This window comes from Temnothorax longispinosus, chromosome 3, assembly GCF_030848805.1.
Source record: "Temnothorax longispinosus isolate EJ_2023e chromosome 3, Tlon_JGU_v1, whole genome shotgun sequence".
Taxonomy (NCBI): domain Eukaryota; kingdom Metazoa; phylum Arthropoda; class Insecta; order Hymenoptera; family Formicidae; genus Temnothorax; species Temnothorax longispinosus.
In genome coordinates, this window is record NC_092360.1 from 11222725 (window position 1) to 11244068 (window position 21344).

A 21344-nucleotide genomic window follows, 5' to 3' on the forward strand; every position below is an offset into this window, starting at 1 on the left:
TTTAATTCGTTATAAGAAGGTGTAGAATAAATCTACCTTAAATTCTATGTTAAATTCTGAGATCTTTTACGAATTCCAATTGGAAATATGTCAGTGCCTTGGAACGAGGATGATTGATATCATTTTGCGAATTGAAAGCAGAAGAGAGATTATTTCCCTTTTGAGATTATTGGGAAACGAATTGATCGTCCTTCGTATTCCAAGACGTTAATGGAAAGCTGCTCTTCGTTTCGGATATCCCAAAATATAGACTGCTTTTCCAGATATACGCGGACGGAGAATTGCCAGCGGGGCGAGGGTGATGCGTCAATTCTACACGAGGCTGAATATACCACGCGGAGAAAACAAAAGTGTTGTCCTTCTGTTCCCAGGCGATATACGACATGCTCGGCGCGTGTTCGAGCAATAGGCCGGCGGACAGCGCGGAGGAGAGAGCGAAGAACATATTCGCGAAGATGGACGAGAACAACGACGGGCAGCTGACGCAGGACGAATTCCTGAAGGGCTGCCTCCAGGACGAGGAGCTGTCGAAGATGCTCGCTCCTTAATCCCGACGTCGCCGCACCTCCGAACGAGTCGTCGACGACGCGCGATCGTAAAAAGGACACTGCGACCCCCACACCACCCCGACTCCCTCAGAAAAACTCGACGGAAACGTCAAAGCGCCGGCAGCAATAAAGCCACCACCGAAAACGTCACACACTCGCGAAACACACACGCATCCATTCACACGCGACGCGTATCAACGACAATTTCCTATTAACTATGACGTATACGCTATTATTGTAGCGTTTTGATAACGAGGCTGTCGCTCGTGCCCGACGAGGAGGGCACGAACCGCGACAACGGAGAGAATGATCGAAAATGATAGATAAACGAGGAGAAGCGGCGATTCAAATCGAGTCGCCGTCGATCCTTCACGGGGGCGAGACCCGAAAGAGAAAAGATTTCTCGGGGGGGACGCGATCGCACAGTGATTCATCGCACGCTCAGATTTTTCGCGCGGTTGACTGCGGGACAGCAACAACGTGGGTGGTGCATAATCGGTGGAAAAGAATGTCTCGCGAACATAGGAAAATATGCAGAGTGTGACATCATCGTCGACGACGGGGAGGGATCTAATTAGCTTGTGGAGGTCCTCATCCGTTTCGCGAACTCGCCAACCGTCGACAACCGCCTCGCCCGGATTCACGAATGTCCTCGGAGTGCGGTGACGGAATTAACGCGGCGAACGAGCCTTCCGTTCTCATCCGTGGGAGGAAGGTGACAACGAGTCGGTCGACGAGGACCGCGGTGGCTCTTAAAGCCCGCGATTTGGTTCAACTGATTCCGGACAAACGTTTCGCTGTCTCTTTCCGGATTACGGTCCCGTCTAATAACGCAGACAGGAACCGGAAACCTCTGAATCCTCTGCGAATCCTCGTGAATCCTCTGATGCGCTTTAGGACTCATAGAGATTTTGCGCGTAGCTCCGTACAGTTTACTGTCGGTTACTTGTCGCAGACACGACTTCGAAGGGGTTGACACGTTAGGGGGATCCAATTTCATTCTGGATATTATCAATAATTCCGAGTTGTTTTTCTTTTTGCGAACTCTTTCGCTTTGTTGTAGTAAAATTAATAAAATTCAAGTCATTTTCTTCATACATCGTAGCTTGTTTGATTCTTACAAATACTTAATCTATAAAAGTATCCATACAAGCGCATTCTTATATGCGTAAATTACAAATAAAGCTCAAATGTAAATAGGTCTTAAATTCACATGATTCTGAAACCAACTGCAGTTAGAGATTTTGATCTGATTTGAGTCTCGCAAGTTTTTTTTTTTTAAACCTTGAGTCTTCGCACAAAAACCGCTTTTTCCAATTCCCTGTAAATACGTTAGAACTCAGCTCAAAGCCGACTGTGATTTCAATCTCGTGTAAGCTACTTGTTTATCACTTTAATCTCCATTCCATTACTCATTCTGCAAGACTACGCTTGATTAGATTACGTCGCGGGGAGTTGCAAGGTTTACTTGTAATCCCAGAAGTTCTAAATACATTTCTAATACAGAAGTTCGAAATAAGATAAGAAACGTATGGTGCATCAGAGGATTGCAAGCGGGATTGAAGGACCGATCGAAGCCAGCGCGATCGGTTTGAAATCGCGATCTTGTCGTGAGCGGAACGCGAGCGGAATTTCAACGCGAAGCTCAACGGAATTTCGCAGAGGTGGAAGCGAAGATATTCACACGAGCGAGCTCCGTGTGAAGAATTAACGATTGCGAGAGACGCGTGCCGCGAGGTGATCGCGGTGTGCGTCCCCCTTCTCTCGGGGGGGAGCCTGCGTCGATCGATCGACGCCAGGTCGTGTCCAAGATCGGCGTGTTGCAAGGGGACGATGTCGGCCGCCGTCCGCGATATGACGACGGTGTTGCACGTTCGCCCGCGAGAGGTGTTAACACAACGAATTGCGAATTACGAGGTAATGCCTCTATTAGATAGGGGGAATAATATCGCTTAGGGGTGACACAACGTTTAATTTTATACCGGCACACCGCGGTAGCTCCATTGCATCGTCGACCAGCACGCGCGTCATCCCTCGCGCTGAGAAATCGATACGCGTATACCTCGCATACGATGCTATTACGGCACAGCGTGCAGCGGATGCGGAGAGTAGCACCTGCGCTACGTATACGTATTATCGTGTTCGTCCGAGATCCACCGGACGTCCGTCGCGCGCGCGCCCGTGGGATTAGGGGGAACGGTGGCGAGAGGCCGCGCGCGCGTTGGAGGGAGGTGATAAAAGCGGGTATCAATTTCCGGATAGCCGAAAATCCCGTGCGAAACTCCGCGTGTCGCTTCACAAGTTCTCCGCATCGCGCTTTCTTTCCTCGTTATCTCTTCGCTATTGTTTTCCTTTGGATATATAACTGAATCTTTATATAGAGGAGTTTTTTTCGATGACAATGATCATCGACAGATAATTGGCATTATAAAAATAACGATGTTTAAATATAGGTATATATAATATGTTATCTTCAATCTGATCCTAATTTACTTTTCGTTTTCGGAACAGAAATGAAAGAAGGGCAAAGAGTAAATTAAATTATAGCTGAAGTTGATCGGTGATATTGACCGAACAAAAATCGACTCTTCTAATTACTAGTTACTGATGCATTAATTTACTAACAAGATTCGCAACGGTATTTTGAGCATTATTACGCGGGAAGTTACGTTGAAATTACACGGTGCAAAAAGAGAAGGAATAATTAAATCCACTCACCATTTTAACTGATATGGAAATCGATCTCGTACTTGCATAATTGTTTTAATTCATTCGACAGCGTGCTCGTCGACGTTCCGACACTTTCCATCACGAAGGCTTCAGGGTCTTCTTTTTTTTCTCTCGTATCCACGTACATGTGCCCGCGAGAAACACAATGTGCATCGAGGTCAACGTGCTTCGCGTGCATGTATTTCAAGATTTATGAACAAGCGTCACACGTGCAACGGATACGCAACATCATACGTAACGTTCTTCGCATGGCAGATAAGTTGGGAGGAGCTTGCGGCACGTGCGAAAACGGATAAATTGGTCGTTTGCCGTCGAGAATCCTGTGCCTTGCGCCGAATCGGTAAGTCATAACTAATATATTATTTTGAACCGATGATGTTGAAAATTCTTGGTATATTTCAAGTACATTTCGAACATTATTTGCGAGCGATCTCCTCTCATCGAGATCGAAAAGAATTAAAGATTTTTAAGGTAAAGGTAAAATCCTCTGTCTTACCGAATGATCTATCCTTCTTTAATGGTCCAAAAGTTTCTGCGAATGCATCTTGCGATGCCTTAATGCACAGAATTAACGACGCACGCTGTGTATACTTGAACGTGATCGGTTCCAAATGAGATGAATGATCATTAAGCCCGCGGTGCACCTACGGTACACCTCGTTTTTTTTTATTTCCTTTCGCTGCTGTGAATGCTTCACTGCACGCTGATAACACATACGTTACAGATTGCACCGTAATTACTCGGTTATCCGTTTCCGATAGCTTTGCAATATTTCTCGCGGTTCGCGCGGTAATTTGCGGGTATCGGAGTATTTATTTTCACTACAATGACTAATCCCGTGCGCAAACTCGTAGAAAAATTAGAAATCTTTCGGCTTCTTAATATCTCTTCGTAGATGAAGCGACTTATATTTATCTTGAGTTGCGTATTTGGTAGCGAGAAATAAAAATATTCGTGCCTATATTTAAAGCGAGATATATGTTTAAAATTCCATTTCTTTCGAGGGAGAATATTCAAAAATTTATTTCTTTTTCGAGAGAGAAAAATTGTGATCTCGGAAACAAACGAGACAAGTGTCGAGTAAATACAAGTAGCCTGAAATTTATGTCTGAAATTATATAGATCTTCGTGTTTAACTTGAATTAATCAGCAGGCCATATTCCCTAGGCCATTCGAAAACACACACGCTGCAACTTGCAAGCTTGTATCGGATAAGGGGGCCGACGGCACGTACGTGTGCCGCGGGCTTTAAAGAGAATCGATCAGACGGCCGAGCGTAATAAGAGACGAGTCTGGCTCGAAGAAGGCCAACGATAATTTTCGCACAGCACAGTTAACTCCGAGCACTTTCTCTGCCGTGCAACATCGCGCGTGGCGCGATAAATTCCCACGTGCAAGGCGACTTAGAACACATTGATGTGATCCGCGTGGATTTCTGGTGGACTAGAAAAAAAAATGCGTTGCACCTTATATTCGCAGGTTTCTCGCGAGCGAGTCTTCTAATCGGTCGACCGATCGTGTGCTTAACGCAACGGATGAATGTAACTGGGTGATGATTCGGATGAAAATTAGTTTTCAGACTCTATACGTGAAGAAGCTGTAACTAATTAGACATTGATAAGTAGTAAGAATTATAAAGAGTCTCGAGATAACGCAGAAATGTAAGCGATTTAGCAGCCGATGGTATAGGAAATAAGTATTCTGAAATCAAAACGTGTGTATATGCGACTCGGTTCTCGTTGTGGATTATAAATGATTACGTTGAAATAATTGTGATTATCCGATGAGGTATAAATCCCTCTGGATAAAATTATTTTGCTAATAATTCTGTCAAAATGTGTTTTCAAGTTTATGATTTAATACTGCATTTGAACGTATTAGAATTAATATTAGAGCTAATTATTCTCCAACGTAATAATTTATGACTTGCACGCGAAGCTAATTCGGATCTGTTCGTGAAATAGGTATTTATTAATCCGATTAGCATACGAGATACAATATTCTCTATGCGATTGTTAGGACACTCTGTATATTTGTATATTATCTCGTAAGATGAATCAAATTTATGAATAATCACTGTGAAAATAATATCGAATTAAATCATAGTCGTGAACACCGATAATATATTAAATGTTGAATATAAAATAAAATAAGAGACTCGCCGCGCGAGTAGAGTTATATAAAACGCAATTGTATAAACAATTGTCTCTTGTCGGTCAAGAATATTATCAGTCGATGCGCGCGGATGGGAGAGAAAGAGAGACAGAAAGAGCGAATGAAGACGCTTTTAATTAAGATTCCAATTCATTCTTCAATGTCATTCGCCTGCAATTATTAAAACGGGTAAAGGAATACCAGAAGTCTGTAATCTTGATCAACAAGAGCGAATGTCACTATTAAACATTTTGCATCGCGATAAACTGTACAGAGTGCTTGTGACATCGATTCGGATTAGATCTGTTAATTGGAAATTCTATTGTAATCCTTGGATGAACGGAATATATAGAGAATCCTGTATATTTTACGGGTTTCATAAAGAACGGTGCAGGAACTTTAGCAATCTACGTAGAATTATTACATCGTGAAGATGATAGCGTTACAGATTGTACGTCTTGTAGAGATCTCTTGTAATTAAGCGATGGATAGATTTAATAGAACGAAATCTCTGGCAAGTTTTTTTCGAAAGATTACAATCACGATTTGGGGGAATTTTGTTTTACGAATTGCTCGTTAAATATGCTCGTTAAAATTATAAGGCCGGAAGACGTTTAAATTCTATTCTATATTTGTGAATACGGTTGAATTACCAAAATACGTTCTTCCGTGCCCTCGATCTTCTATATAAACTAACGTTTCCTATCCTATCGTAAATTCTTAGAGTATATTTTTAATTATATTAACCGTGTTTGTTCTAAATCTCGAATGAAGAGAATCAAGTACTTTGAGGATTTGTCAAGACGTAAACGTGCAACGGTTTAAAAATTCTTAAAATGTTATACGCGTGCCATTGCAATATACTATTCGTTGTGTAGTTATTCGATGGATAGTTTATAAATGCGGTTAACGAGGGAGAAAGAGAGAGAGAGAGAGAGAGAGAGAGAGAGAGAGAGAGATTTGGGATAATAAAAGAATAGTCGATCAGCGGTGTAAGAATATCATACCGTTTAGGAGCATCGGCGAAAGTTATCCGTTCGTACGATTAACGGATGGTATTGACCTTATATAATTGGCGACCAAACTTGATGAATTCATCAATCGCGAATGGTGGTATTAAAATTAATGAATAGTACCAAAATTAACTACGTATTAAGATTAATCGACAGAACCAATCAATTAGGCTCGTATCTATGTTAATGGATGGTATCAATTTTAATCAATGGTACTAACGTAGCACCAAGATAAATTGTGGCAGTACCGAGACGGATTGACGCCGGAATCTATCGGCTTTACAGTCTATTTTAACTCGCGTGAAACGTTGCGCTGAATGAAGGGGCCCCGCCTTTTTTTCGTATATTCATTAACGAAGAACAACGATAAGCGGACCACAATACGTTACTGGCACGTCACTCCGACGTATAAAAATCGCGTCGCGACCGCGGAGACAGTTTCGCGAAGGCACGCGAAGACCGCATCCTTTCCTTACTTTCCTGCGGGGCGGGGTACGTAGATAAGGTCTCGTGTAAGATGGATAATTCACATTTTCGGTATGTCGCGTCTGAAACTGGTCGTGATATAAATCATTAAGGAAGATACATCTATCGCTCGTATCGTGCACTCATTCTAATCAAGTGACAGACTAGAATCTACTAGTAATAGCATTCGACCAATTGTGTGTTTTTATTAGAACGATGCGTTTTTCGGTAAGCGCGCGCGCGGTCGGGTTCTCTCGTAATCTTCTCCTCCGCGCGCTCCTCCGTCGCGGTCCTCCACGAAACGTCGCATCTGCCGACTCGATCGATTTCGCGCGCGGTTTTCCAGCCTGCATAAATCATGTTATGATCACAGACTTCTATATACTTCTATATACTTCCAGTACATAGGAGTCCGTGGTTATCATGCAAATTTAAATCGCTTTATAAAACAAGAAGCGGGAATATCGCGAACTTCGCGTCGAGAGTGACTTGACCGGAGATCTTGCAGACGGCAGATGATCTAGTCGAACCAACGTGACAAGCAGTGTTATTTGTACGCAACACTAATGTACGCGAAATCGTATTGAGATCGCATTGTGATTTATGGCGATTGGTCGATTTGAAAGAGAAATTAATCGAATCGCGGAGCAGATCGGAGAACGCCTCCGCGCCGTCGAGATAAATAAAAATACGCGCTCATATATATTTATATTAGGCTAGGTACATATCATCAGCTCCTTCCATGAACGTGAGAGGCAGAAGGTTCTCTCGCTTCGCGATTTTACTGTCTATGTGCTTCAATCGCAACTACCACGATTAAGTCAATTTTAAACGAAGAAGAAGAGAAGAGCTCTATTCGTTAATACGATATTTCGAAACGTACGTAATATTATATACATAATACATATATATATATAAAACGTGTTATAAATAATATTAATATATTATATATTCTATGTGTGTAGCGGATCTGTACCAGTTCGTAAAAGCGGTTTTGCCCACTGGCGATGACAGAATCGATCGCGCATTTTTGGGACGGAAAACGAGATTTTCTCAGTGAATTTTAGAACAATTATATTTCTCGGTAGGGGAGACCGGGGCTCGTTGGCACAAGGAGCAAGTTGGCGACGCCATGAGTACATAAATGGAACGCATTGCCAACTTGCCCCTTGTGCCAACGAGCCCCGGTCTCCCCTACGTTATTTGTTTTACAAATATCTGATGTCCCAAAATTGCAAAATATTCTCAAGACAAATTTATCGAAAATTTTGCATGTAAATAATGAAACTGTGTTCAATAAAAGATTCGATAAGATTTTCAAGTTAATTGTTAAAATATAGACATTTTTGAAGGAATATTAAATTGTCAAAGAAATTCTCGAGAGAAGTGAAATAAATAATTCGAGAATGCATTTCAAAGTGCATTTGCGCGAAATCGCCAGTGTGTAAGATCTAAGATAGACGCATTCGCACTCTGTCGTTGATTTACATAAAGGTACGCACTTCGCGTTCTAATGGCTACTCGCTAAAACCGAGACTCGGTTCGTAAATCCACGCACGATTTCCGGGTAGACTGGGAGGGGGGGATAATGCGGGGGAAAAAAACGGACATCGCAGCTCTCTCCTCTCGAATAGAAAGTGCAGCATTGACAATCGACATAATAAGAGTTCCCTTTTACGAAAGAGTTGACGTACGTAGACCGGAGAATTTTATAATGCTTAAGAACGGACCTAAAGTGCATTACATTATTAGAGGAGCCGTCATTTGTGTCTCGATTGTCGCCCCCTTCGACGTGTGTGCGCGTATGCATGCGTCCGTATGTGTGTATGCGTGTGTGTGTGTGCATGTGCGCGAGACTATTCACGCAAAACCACCACTCTCCGTTGCACGTACACGCAATAGGAACGTAATACGCACATAAATATGCACGCACGCGAACGATCGTGCGCGAATATGCCAGAACTCAATTTCCGTCGTACCACATTTAATGGCGTTTCCGTTAATAGGCCGCGCAAATTGCGAACTGAAATCGAGCACCTATTTTAAATATCTTAACGACTCACCTCCGTCTCCCCTTATCGAGATCCATTTCCGCGGCTTTCGCAGATCCGTTGCGCGCGCGCGACGTGGACCTTCCGCGGGGGCACATTATCACGGGATCAATCGAGATAACTATGACATCAGAATGTTCTTCGATGAATGGTAATTAACGATTTACCATCTTGTAAATGACGCCCGTTTTTTATCATCGTCGAATTCGTCATTTACCCTGATTGATCCCGATTCTTTACGGCTCGCCGCGAAATGACAAAGATAAAGTCAATTTCTGATCAATGAGGACGCGATAATTTAACGTAACGAGGAACACATCGGACGAGAACTACTAATCGAGGATTCGAGCCACTATTCTCATCACAGTCTATGCGATTTTATATTTTTCTACGCCTTCCAGCTCTGTTTAACTTGCCCTCCACCATCGGCACGTGGTGTGATCTCTCTCGAAACTCTGCCCGATATATCTTCTATCGCACGTTTCCTCTATTCCGTCGGCGCGAAACGCGTCTAAACTAGTAATCTAAGTAACAAACTTTATTAAAGCATTGCCGTATTGTTTCGCACGACTAAACTCTCGTACAACCGGAATACCCTTCGGCTAACATTTCCCAGGGACGACCGTAAACTCCGCTTGCAATTTCCGATTCCGTTGGTCGGCAGAAATGTTCCGCGCCGTTTGACATTTGACGGATGTTTCACCGACGGCGATGGAAGTCGTCGAGATCACTCGCCGAATATCTCAAGTTCCCAGCAGTTTGGATAATTTACGAGTTGGTTAGCCAAACTACTCCGAATCGGAATTATTGCCTATTGTGTAGTTTTATTGGCATCCAATTTTCTAATGGAATGTTGCAATCATGTATTTTTCTCCAATTCTGTGCATTTAATAGGAAAAACTTCGGAATTAATTTTACGTTTGCGAGGAATGCTTTTGTTATATTTTATATACTTTTCGCAATTCTATACCTCGAGTTCCGGATTTTATAGAAAAGAAGAAGATTCAATCTCGTCTTGCTGAATGATACGATTAGAGAATTTCGATTGGTATACAGGATGGGGGGACGGGTGTTCCGGTCCCCGTGACAACTAAGCGCGATTTCGCATTGACCGATAAATTTAATCTCCCAGGAAACATTTGGCGACGCCGAATCGATACGTCGATGCCGAATCTGATCTGTCGAAGGATCAATCTCGATCGTAAACGGCACGAGGCCTTCCTTGCCACGGTAACTGCGTATCTCGATTCACTGGCTTGTAATATCGATGAGTTGGCTCTACGCTGCAATTTCCGCAGCCCGGCCTTACTCGGCAGAAAGGTATCTCGCTCTTAACCCTCCACCCTGATTAAGTACGTCACGGTATCATTTATTCAGGTAACCTGCGAACGCCTTAAATCAGTGGATTCCAGTCTCTCTTTTTGTTACATTTATCTTTTACTTACTAACGTTTATCTCAAGCACGTCTCAAAATGCTGTTGCATTTATTTTCAAATAAATAAATATCTAATTTGTGTGACAACTTATACCTCACCATGTTTGAAGACATAACTTTGGCATTTAATGTCTTAATTTCAAAAGCAGTAATGAAAAGCAGCTTTATTGCCAAATTGTTTTTACTTGATTTTAATAGCAAAAAGTAAGTAGAATATAACACTATAGAACTATAAAAGTAATCAAAGTGGTTTGTAATTTTTTACCAATTTATATAGTGGTGCATTTTCCGGGATTTTCTGTGACTTTTGTTGCAATATATAAATGAATAAATTCATCAAGTTACTTTTTTCCTTTATCCCTTTTTTTTAAATTTTATACAATATATAATAAATTTTTGTTGTAAAGTATTAAAAAGTCTCAACTCGGTTTTGTGGCAAATAATTTTAAACTCTATTGAACGTAGGTTTAGAATTAATTGCTGTCTAGTGGGGAAATTGCCTTCTACCAATTAACTTCCCAATAGCCGCTGTCTCTAGTAGTGCAACTATATACACTAGATTTTGCGGATTTACCCCGATGTTAGAGATTAGTTCTGTTTTGGAAGGGAAATCCTTTGTGCGACATACCTTTCTCTCGAGTGTGTGCTTTTTAATTACGCGACGAGTGACATGCGTTATGCACTAACTACAAACTCCATTTTTCTACGTTTTAAAAAGTATAATACCTACGGATTAGATCGTTCCTGCGAGTATGCCTTCAATTCCTATTACGGTGCCCAGCTTCGATGGTTAAAAAAAAAGGCAAGCAACATCACAAGGATGCATGCGTATTAGGAGACACGCTTTCAATTAATCATGCGTAGTTCGTACGTGGCCGCGATGCGTATAACGGTAGAAGTTGATCTTTCGAAAATTCCGGCGCTATCTCGCTGTTTAGCTATATCGTCGGATATCGGGAGGATTAATCTGGGATATGCACGCGTTTATCGCATAATAACGTAGCGTAATTACCATGTTATTCTGACGTCGCTCTTATTGCATTGAATATTCATCTGACGTAGCGTTAGGACTGAACGATAATCCTGAGAGAGGCCGCGTCTCGTGACGTCCGGAGCTTATCCGTGAAGGGGATATCCGTGCGTTTCGGTATCACGCCTCTTGCCTCGGAGCCTTGCACGCTCGCGCTGAATTAACTTTCGAAAGGGCTAAGTCAATAGGTCATGCAAGATTATCGTCGCTGTCTCGTTAATGGAAAGTATTTTATACGTGTATATACATACATATATAATATCTAGTGTAACCCGTATAGCTTCATCGCCAAATAATCAAATCGTGTCCACTAAGGATGATAATACCGATAAACGTGATCGTTTTTAATTAGGACACTTTATTATAAGACGATATGTGGATATGTAACTTGGATCGCGATTTTTTCCACTTTCTTTATCCATTGATTTATAGCACGGATTACTTATAAGCAATTAACTCGTTGAAGATATTCAAACTCACTCTACGAAAGCTGCCCCCTTAATTTTTTTTCTATCTTTAAATCCGATCCAGTTTATAATATTGGTGATTACAACTCCGAAATACAGAAATATACTTTCCGTTAATTTTGTTACTAATCTTTTTGGATTTACCTCTATTATATTATTATCTAAATTATTTTCATGAGGATGATCTCCAGCGCAAATTGTTAATTATTTCGCGGAATAATCACCTCTGATTAATCGGCGCGCATTAATTAATCACACGTTTTGCGTATAGTTTTATCAACTATAAACGTCCGAATAAGCGGCAATCCTTACTATTACCGATACGTGCTAAATGGATTATACATAGACCAGAAATAATGAAAGTAACGCGTTTCAGTTAGCTCGACAGTCTGCAGTTTGTTTAAAGCATCCTCGGATCAGTTCACAAGACGGCACAAGAGTCAAGACGCGTAACATAGTTGTGACTCATCGTCGGATCGCATCACGGTAGTTTGCATTATCGTATTTCGCGTATCGCTGAGAAAACGTATTCTAAGCAAGGAGGAAAGCTCCAGGGTACAGAATATTGATACAAGAAAACGGGGCTAACTTCGAGTTTCTGACTAGGGTCATTGATATAATAGCAATATAGTACAGTTACATATCCTCAACATGTTTTTATGCTCATGTTTCTAAATTATGCTATTATTATTATTATTATTATTATTATTATTATTATTATTATTATTAAATGTAGTATCCTATTTCTCACACATTTTGTAATGACAGATACTTTGATGAATTTAGGGACCGTTTTTTCTTAACGAAAATAAATCAATAATTATAAGCGTTATAAACGAAAGAAGATATTTTGCGAAATAAAATTAAAGGAACCAAATGGATTACAAAAACACATTTTTTAATTCTTAAATGAAGTTTAGTTTAATAGAATTTTATTTGTTAGTAGCGATTCGATTTTCTCGGACTGTAAAGTGTTTAAAATGTAAATTTTTTTTTACACAGAAATCTCTAATTACTCTGCATCAATTACTCTGCATCCATGATCACGCGTTTCCTTTTTCCTGGATTATAGATTCGCCTGTTCCTAGAGTGCGATCCTGTACGGATTACGAGGATTACGATGGGAGAAATCGGAGGAAATACTCGCTAATCTCGCTAATGATACTTGATTTTTTTCTCTTTTACGACAACGGCACAGAATTAGCCTCAGCGTGGTCGTAACGTGGTCGTAACGAGGAACACGAGGACTGAGACGCGAATCCGCGATCGATGCTCTTCGAGGTATATATCTGATGAAGAAGCTATTCACATGAGGAATGTACTGCCGTTAATTACAGTCCTTGATTTGTAAGCGCTTTGAGTATTATGCATCACAGATGACTTTCCCGGAACGGATCTTCCGTGAACATTTTTCCATTATTTAGGTCGTAGACGCTACGTAGGACCAGATCGCTCGATGTAGGCGAATAAAATATTATATATTCAAGTCTGTTAAATTATCTAAGGAGTACATAGTTATAAAACTGTGAAGAATTTTGCGCTGAACTTTTTTTTTACTCGTAATTTTGAAAACAATTTCAGAAAGTGACAAAAATCCCGGTGTTCTAAGATGTCAAGTAAGCTTGTCGCCGACCGATAGTCGAAAACACTTCAAGCTTGTCCTCGTACGAGAATTAGGAAATATACTTGAGGTCTATCATAGGCAAATCCTAGAATCTTAGATCAAATTATGTGTGTATTTATGATCTCGCTGAAGTTACTCTTGCTTCGCGCAGAAAAAGAACTCGCCTGTGCACGCTGGCATATTCCTTCTTTGCACGTCGCAAAAAAATTGTGCTCCACGAGACGAGATGTATGACTCGAGTAACTTTGCACCGACATAACAAGAAAAAAAACAAATTTTATAAATATGTAACATCTGAAGAGGTAATTAATAAATAACGAATCCTCGTAGATATTGAAATTTGTTATAAATTACATCATTAGACATTAAACGGTCTTAAATATCGTTCTTAAATATTAAATAGTATTAAATCTTTCATTGTGGCACAAACTTTTCCTCTGACGATGCAATCTTATTTCATTCTACCGTACTCGATAGAAGAATAAACAGTTAACTCAACCGTCAATAACGTAGACACGCATCTAAGACGCACATTAACTATCTAATTTAATAAGCTTTGGATTCGGTCTCGAAATTCTTATCGTCAGAATATTTCAAAATTTCTAGAACGTAAAAATAGAAATAAATTTTATGCTTAACTTTAACAGACTCTCGATATAGTAACGACACAAATTTTTATCCGCCTGTCCGTGATAAAAATCTTAGCGGTATATATACTGTTCTAATCTTAAGAAAACACAAACTTGTAAAAAATAAACTATTATATAGTTTTTATTACTATATATGTAACAGGAAAAATTCAAGTTGATTGAGGCGTCTCTTAGACACATCTATCTCCAGATATCTTTTAGACGCTTATATTGCCTAGATTTTTTGGGGAAAAGATATGCGACATATTTCATAGATCGACATAGAAATTAAATCCCGAAGATTATGGGGATATATTCATGTATATTTCCGATTTTAGCGAGAAAACGGAACTCTATTTGATGACGTCGATTGCATCGGTCGGAACTATTGAGGTGCACGATATTTCCATCTACTCGCACTTTAACGACCGCAACTATCTTCTCGGATACATGCAGTGTCATTGATCGCCCGGTCTGCTATTTTCGCATTATATCCAACATGCGAGAGCTGGACTGCGAGGCATCGCAGAAATCGTACTTTAATGCAACGTGTATCATAGATCATAGCGCGATAACATGTTTAAGCAAACTTACCTTCCAATTGCATAATTTCGCGAGCAATCAAAACCAATCGCACGGGATTACCATTGTATTTGAGCGATCGATCGCAGCGTACGTTTCTGCCAAACGATATCCATTTTCCGAACTATAGAAATAAATCTAAGTCGATATTTCTATACCACACTAACTGGGTATAAATTGCGCATAAACTTATAGCAAGTTAGGCTATCTATATTTGCGACTACGATCTGGATTACGCAATAGCGCACAATCACCCTGCCATGACGTGCTACTTCCGACGCATTGGTGCTCTTATCTTTGGCCACCCATGTGTAGAATTAATTAACAATATAATCGTCTGATGCCAATTGTCAATCACGACTCTTTCAACACACGTTCGATCGGTTTGGAAAAGTACAAAGATGCAGCAGTCGCGTATAAAATCACCTCTCTTGAGTCGAGCTTGAACTCGCGAAATCCGAAGATTAAAAATTCGTTACCTTGCTTTATCTCTGTTATTCAGGAACGTTGGTGCACTTAGAGATGATTACATCAAGATGCCGATAAACATATAAACAATGCGGTAAATGCGCTCAGAATTTTGCGGGCACGCTACTTCCTAATTAACCCGACAAGTCCGCTTATCTAAAAACCAAACTCTCAGGCGTATTACAAACGTCCTTGCGAGATAATCGCGGGCGCGGCACTTTGCATACGTTCGTTCCAACATTTCAAGGAAAATCGTTTTTCCGAAGAAGGTCGTTACCGATCCGAATACGAGACAACAGAGACATAAATCTTTCAAGGGGGTATCAATTTGGCTCGAAGGCCATAACGAGCTTATGACTCGTGGCGTTCATCGCCGAGATAAGAGAACAGGTGCGCATTTACTTTATTACTTAATGTACAACGGGAGGGAAGAAAATGTCACGGTATGCATAAGTAACATGGATCGTGTTTCTTTCGTGATATGCGTTTCGTTGAATAGCGTTGAACGCATTTTTATTTAATTCTCTGCGCAGAAAGTCGCGAGGTAGTTTGTGATAATGAATCTGTTATAGCTTCGGAGTTAAATACACGTTATCGCGATTGCATCCTGCGCAGTTTCCTTCTGTCACTAGCGGTAAACCGAAAGTGGAACGTAATGCAAGGTGCAACAGGAAAAATCGATAAAATGTATGTTTCAAACACAGGCATTACAATGCAGCAGCATTAATATTGCTCGATTAAAACCGCTGCAAAACGTACTACGATACCGTGGAAAATTCGTAAATATTCCTGCATGGCAGTTTTGCATTTTCAATCTACCATATAAATTCCGTTAAAAGTTACGTTAAAAATGGTAAACGAGAGAATTTTAGTTTATTAAATATTCAACGGTAATAATATAAGTTAATTATTTTGCTGCGCATTTTACAATTTCCTTCCGAATACTTTCGAATATTTTCGGGTTGCGCGATGATTGATCTGGAAAACCAGAATAGCGATATTTGTGGCATGTAAAGGCTCTTGACAATTTAAAGAATTTAAGTTGCAGAAGAGAAATAGGGTTGTCCGAGAAGTTTTTAATGTAATAATGGAAACATCATATTTTTGAATTCAGAATGTATTTATTTTACAATATAATTCCCTTTGCACTCAATGCATTTTGTCCAACGTTTTTCTAATGTGGTTATGCTAACTTATTTTAGCTTAATTTGTTCAGCTCCTTAAAATAGTCATCTCTGGATCACCATAATCTGGATCACCTCTTTGATGTAAAACGTTTACCTCCGAGTCATATTTAGAAATAGATGGAAGTCGCACGAGACCAAATCTGGTCTCGTGAATAAGGCAGCGATTCAAAACCTAGTTCGTGAGAATTTGATTACTGCTCGAATTTCAGTTGTTTCCATTTTCTAGAAATATCAAACACGACAACTTGACGGATCGACTTGAAATTTTTATGTCAATCTTATAAAGGATGAAACTGTCCGCTAAGTTCAAAATTACATGGAAAATTACGGCATTCATGTATCAAGAAACTTTTCGAACAAACCTCGCGTACCTAAAAGAATGACATTCTGATAATGATCATACAATTAATATCTTAGCTGCGAATTATATCTAAAATTAAAATCTCCGCCAGATGTGGCGCACTGGTCGTGGATGAAGAAAAAGAGAACTGCGATACTTTTGTCATTATCTACCTTGTTAAAACTTTTATCCGATTCTGACCTACCATTACGCTATTACGTTCGCCGATTCGAATTATGCCGAGCTCTGAGGCTCTTTTTTCCTTTTATAACAAAGCGACACGTATACGCGGATCGTTTTGAGCGGCTAAGTTAAAACCAGCTGGTTTGTGATTAAAGCGAACGCGTAATTAGTGCATCCACTGATTGCGAGATTTCCGTAGCGTGTGCGACGTAATGTTTCGTAGTTATAATTAGCGTGTTATGTACTTGGGTGTATCGAGTGTATTCGCGCGAATTCCGCGGGACTTAGCAATCAACGACTGCGCGACTTTCAAGATCACTTTATTCGATTTGCTTAAATCGCATTCATACGCCTCTTTTTCTAGACGATTACAACGACGTCGATAATCACTTAGTACGCAACATGACTTCTCTGTACGTTGACCCTTTTGGCCTTGTATTCGCTCGCGATATTGCATGCGTGCTTCTTATTGCAGTTCACAGTAGTGTATTTGTAACATAAACTCATAATCTTTCTGAAATTATTTTTTCTTTTATGTATATAATTATCCTAAATTATAGGATTAGTTTTCCGAAATTATTCCTTTTTATTAAATATTTCTTTTGCGACTAATCCTCTTTTTTTATTCAAAATGTAAAACATCATTTCCGGACGAAAGTCGATTCCGAAAGGGTTAATAAATGTATGTATCGCCGTTAAATCAGTGTAATTATTTCGATGCGATAAAACCGATACTGCGATATAATTATAGTTCAAAGAAAAGAGGACAGGAAAACTGTACGCCGTAGTTTATTTTATAAATCTGGCAGATCGGTCAGACGATCAGACGAATGTGTTAACTCCTTGTAACTGTAATTTTGTATTTTAATAAGTTCGCGTGACACGCGACACGGAATCGACGGGAAACGCTAAAGCGTCAATTCTCTCTGATGCATTCTCGTCGCGAGCACAATGGTGACAGGAAAACGGGCTTTTAGCTGTTAGCGTGCTCGATGGGTGGCTGCGTCAAACAAAATTTCATCTGCCGAACTCGCATCGGCGAAGCTCGCAGATGCTTGTCACCAGCTTTCACGTCGGAGCCGCGTGGCAAGCAGTCTCCCGTGAAAAAGTATCGCGATAAAAAGCGCGACGGGGTCTTGTCTCTGAAAATGTAACGACTTCTCCGTCGGCAGGTCGACACGAATCGCGGAGAAATTTCGCGAGGGTCGTCGCTGTCCTGAAAGATCGTATAATTTACCGTCGACTTCTGTCACCCGGCCGATTTCTCGAGTCTCACGAGACGGATCCGCGCTGCTGACGCAGCCGCTGACGAAGCAACAGCGATCCCCCGGGATGGACATAATTAAATAAATCGCGACGATCGTCCTCGCATATATCAATCGATTCCGATCGGCGACGAAGACGGCGGCGTTGTTTCACACGCGTCATTCACGTGTGTTAAGAACGAACGGGTCGGGCCGCGATCTAAAACACGCGCTCGGGAGATCTTACGCAAATATTATCGTTCACGTGAACATGTGTGTCGCCGTGCGTCATCTCGTCGGGGAAACGCGCGTATAGGATCGCGTTTCACCGCGGGATGCAACTCGCCGAAAACGCCTCGGGGGAGAGACTCGGAGCTCCCGAGGAATCTCTCCGTCTCCCGAGACGCCGTCGTTCGGGACGACGGAGGGATGCTGCCTGCCGTCGTCGGTTATCTGTACGTAACGAATGAGCGACCGTGCGAGATTGCATTGCTGCACGATGATACACCTTCGCTCCCTCGAGCGAATCCATCGCTCGTACACGCATACGTGCGCCAAAGACGGACACACTTCAGTATAGGATTTAATTATCTACCATAAGATCTAGTACTTACGTATTACAATTATTATATTGTGGTATAATTAATTCCGTTTAAGCGACATATATATATATATGTATATGTACATATACATATATATATAAAATACAACTTCGATATATGTATATATCGAGGCAAACTCGTATTTTGTATGCGAGTTGCGCGCGGCGAGGGACCGCGAGAGCCCGCATATTATCGTCTCATTACTAATATTATTATAATAAAGCACACACTACGCTCCAAATGTATTATTATTATTATTGCTGCTCTACTAATCTTGGAATTTTCTTCTGTTGCAGTTGCGTGAATGCGTATGATTGCGAATGCGTGCATGAAGAAAGAATACCCACTCTATCCTAAATCCTTCCGTCCTTATTGTCGTATTTCCAAAAACGTCACTCCCTTCGTTTCTACATGTTGCATTTCCGTCGAGATAGAACGTAAAACCGATGTAAAACCGACGTAAAATCGACATAGATACGTAAAACCTCTCCTAATACGATTAAAGATTTGCTTCCGATAGTGATTCGTTCAATCGATTGAATCGGATGAACGATGGTTGCCGGAGAATTGTATCTTTCTCTCGAATAAGTTCGACGCGGAACGTTAATTGTTTTTTTTTTTAACGTGACTATAATATTTAACGGTGCTGATCGCAAAGGTTGAACGTTAATAAAGCTCAAAGGACCTCAACGGCATGCGCGGCTGATTTACGCGGAAATCTTTTTTACTCGTCGTCGTCCGTCGGTTTTAGTATCTGCGTAGCCTTTGACATTCAGTCGCGTATAGAATTTGCGATTGTTCAGAGGGAAAAGTATTTTGCCCGGACGCGTTTTTTATTCGTTTGTCTTGCACGTTAATTGCAGCGAATACGATTGATCTCGAGTGCGGCGAGGTAATACTCCCCCCTCGCGATCGAAGCAATCGAGCCGGGAGAAACGGGTATGACCTATCGAACATCCGCCGGCTTTCGCTCCTCGCCGTTAAGCCAGGCTTAATCGCGGGAAAAGCACCCTGAAAGTTACCGAACGTCTCTCTTCTTCTTTCAGGCGTGTCTGGTGGGGAATACCAGCCGCGAAGCGTGTTGTGCTTAACGGCACTATTAGAATAGTAGACTAGTTAGAGCTTTAATTATCTGCTAATTGGGTTCCGGGATTCATCGGAAAATCGGGGACTCTGGAAGGGACTTGGAGGAGCAGCCATGGGGAAGCAAAACAGCAAGTTGAAGCCGGAGGTGCTGGAGGACCTCAAACAGAATACTGAATTCACAGGTGCGCGCTGCTTTCTACGAATAATTAATACCCTGAAACCTTCTGACGTGCCATTCAGTATTTATGCTATATACTATGTACTATACGTATATTGTACGCGTAACGACATGGAATAATCAAGTTTCTAATGAAGGGATAAATTGAGTCTCTATAATGAAAGCTTTAATGAACTTGAGGATTACAATGAAGATGCAATAGATGCAGTTTACACAGATGCAGCAGTATATTTCTGCTCGAAACGCGTCGGAAGGTTAATACATATATACAGATATTCGCCAACGCATATTAAGCTCGACGTTATATCAATGAATATTTAGCTCGCGGATTTATGTCTGGAGACGTGTGAGTAACGTTAGCGCAGCCGGGTGTAAGTAATATTTTACTTGCCTCTTTCCTTTTCAAGATGCGGAGATCCAGGAGTGGTACAAAGGATTTTTAAAGGATTGCCCCAGCGGGCACCTCAGCGTGGAGGAGTTCAAGAAGATATACGGGAATTTCTTCCCTTACGGCGACGCGTCGAAGGTAAGTGGAAAAATCCCGGATTAAGGGTACAGAGACGCGCGAGTGTAATCGATAAATTTATTAACATATCGCGTGCTCTGGCCCCGCGCCCCGGAATTATTTACGTTCCTCAAAAATTTATCATACGACTTCCCCGTAGTTCGCGGAACACGTATTCAGGACGTTCGACGCGAACGGCGACGGCACGATCGATTTTCGGGAATTTCTCTGCGCTCTCAGCGTAACGTCCCGCGGCAAGTTGGAGCAGAAGTTAAAGTGGGCCTTCAGCATGTACGACCTGGATGGCAACGGTTACATCTCGCGGCAAGAAATGCTGGAAATCGTGACGGTACGTGCCAAGCTGTAAAATCTGACTACTCGCGGATCCTCGCGAGGACGAGGGACGTGGGGGCCGAAATATAGTTCGGCAATTCACGGCGCAATAAATTTACTCTGAGCTTAATGCATAGTCGACCGTATCACTGCTTCCATGTTATTAAATGTATCTCCGTTGATTTAAGAATTCCCAGCCTCCGCTTCCGCAATACTAATATTTTATGGCTTTCAATGGAGAAGGTGATTTCAGAAATGTCAATGTTCTCTCTGAATTATGATACCTAAAAGGTTTTTCATTAAATTGCACTGCCCCAGATTTAAGAAAATCCTTATTTAATTTCTGTTACGGAAAAATTGACTCTTGCATTTATTATATGCACTGCAGAAAAAAAGAATATTCCTGATTTGAAAATATCTTTAATTTCAACGTGGAAATCTTGAAAAATGAGATTATTATATAATTCAAAGATTATTATATAATTCAACT

The 21344-nt window shown here is 41.0% G+C and overlaps 2 protein-coding genes across 11 annotated transcripts in view; both read left to right on the plus strand.

The window, feature by feature from the left end:
- Positions 1 to 18993, plus strand: part of LOC139809641 (neuronal calcium sensor 2) — a 148287-nt gene extending 129294 nt beyond the window's left edge. For 7 of the 8 annotated variants that reach the window (XM_071772703.1, XM_071772697.1, XM_071772698.1 and 4 more), the window contains one exon: positions 372 to 1641. In XM_071772703.1, coding sequence (XP_071628804.1) covers positions 372 to 548 — 177 coding nt within the window. In that variant the 3' untranslated portion in view covers positions 549 to 1641. Of the gene's footprint in view, positions 1 to 371; positions 3619 to 12965 lie in introns of those variants that run through there. The other variant, XR_011731148.1, reaches the window with a different exon arrangement.
- Positions 1 to 21344, plus strand: part of Nca (neurocalcin homolog) — a 159933-nt gene that overhangs the window by 129980 nt on the left and 8609 nt on the right. For 2 of the 3 annotated variants that reach the window (XM_071772693.1, XM_071772696.1), the window contains exons 2-4: positions 19799 to 20020; positions 20424 to 20542; positions 20682 to 20870. In XM_071772693.1, the coding sequence (XP_071628794.1) occupies positions 19951 to 20020; positions 20424 to 20542; positions 20682 to 20870 (378 nt within the window). In that variant the 5' untranslated portion in view covers positions 19799 to 19950. Of the gene's footprint in view, positions 1 to 3477; positions 3619 to 19798; positions 20021 to 20423; positions 20543 to 20681; positions 20871 to 21344 lie in introns of those variants that run through there. The other variant, XM_071772695.1, reaches the window with a different exon arrangement.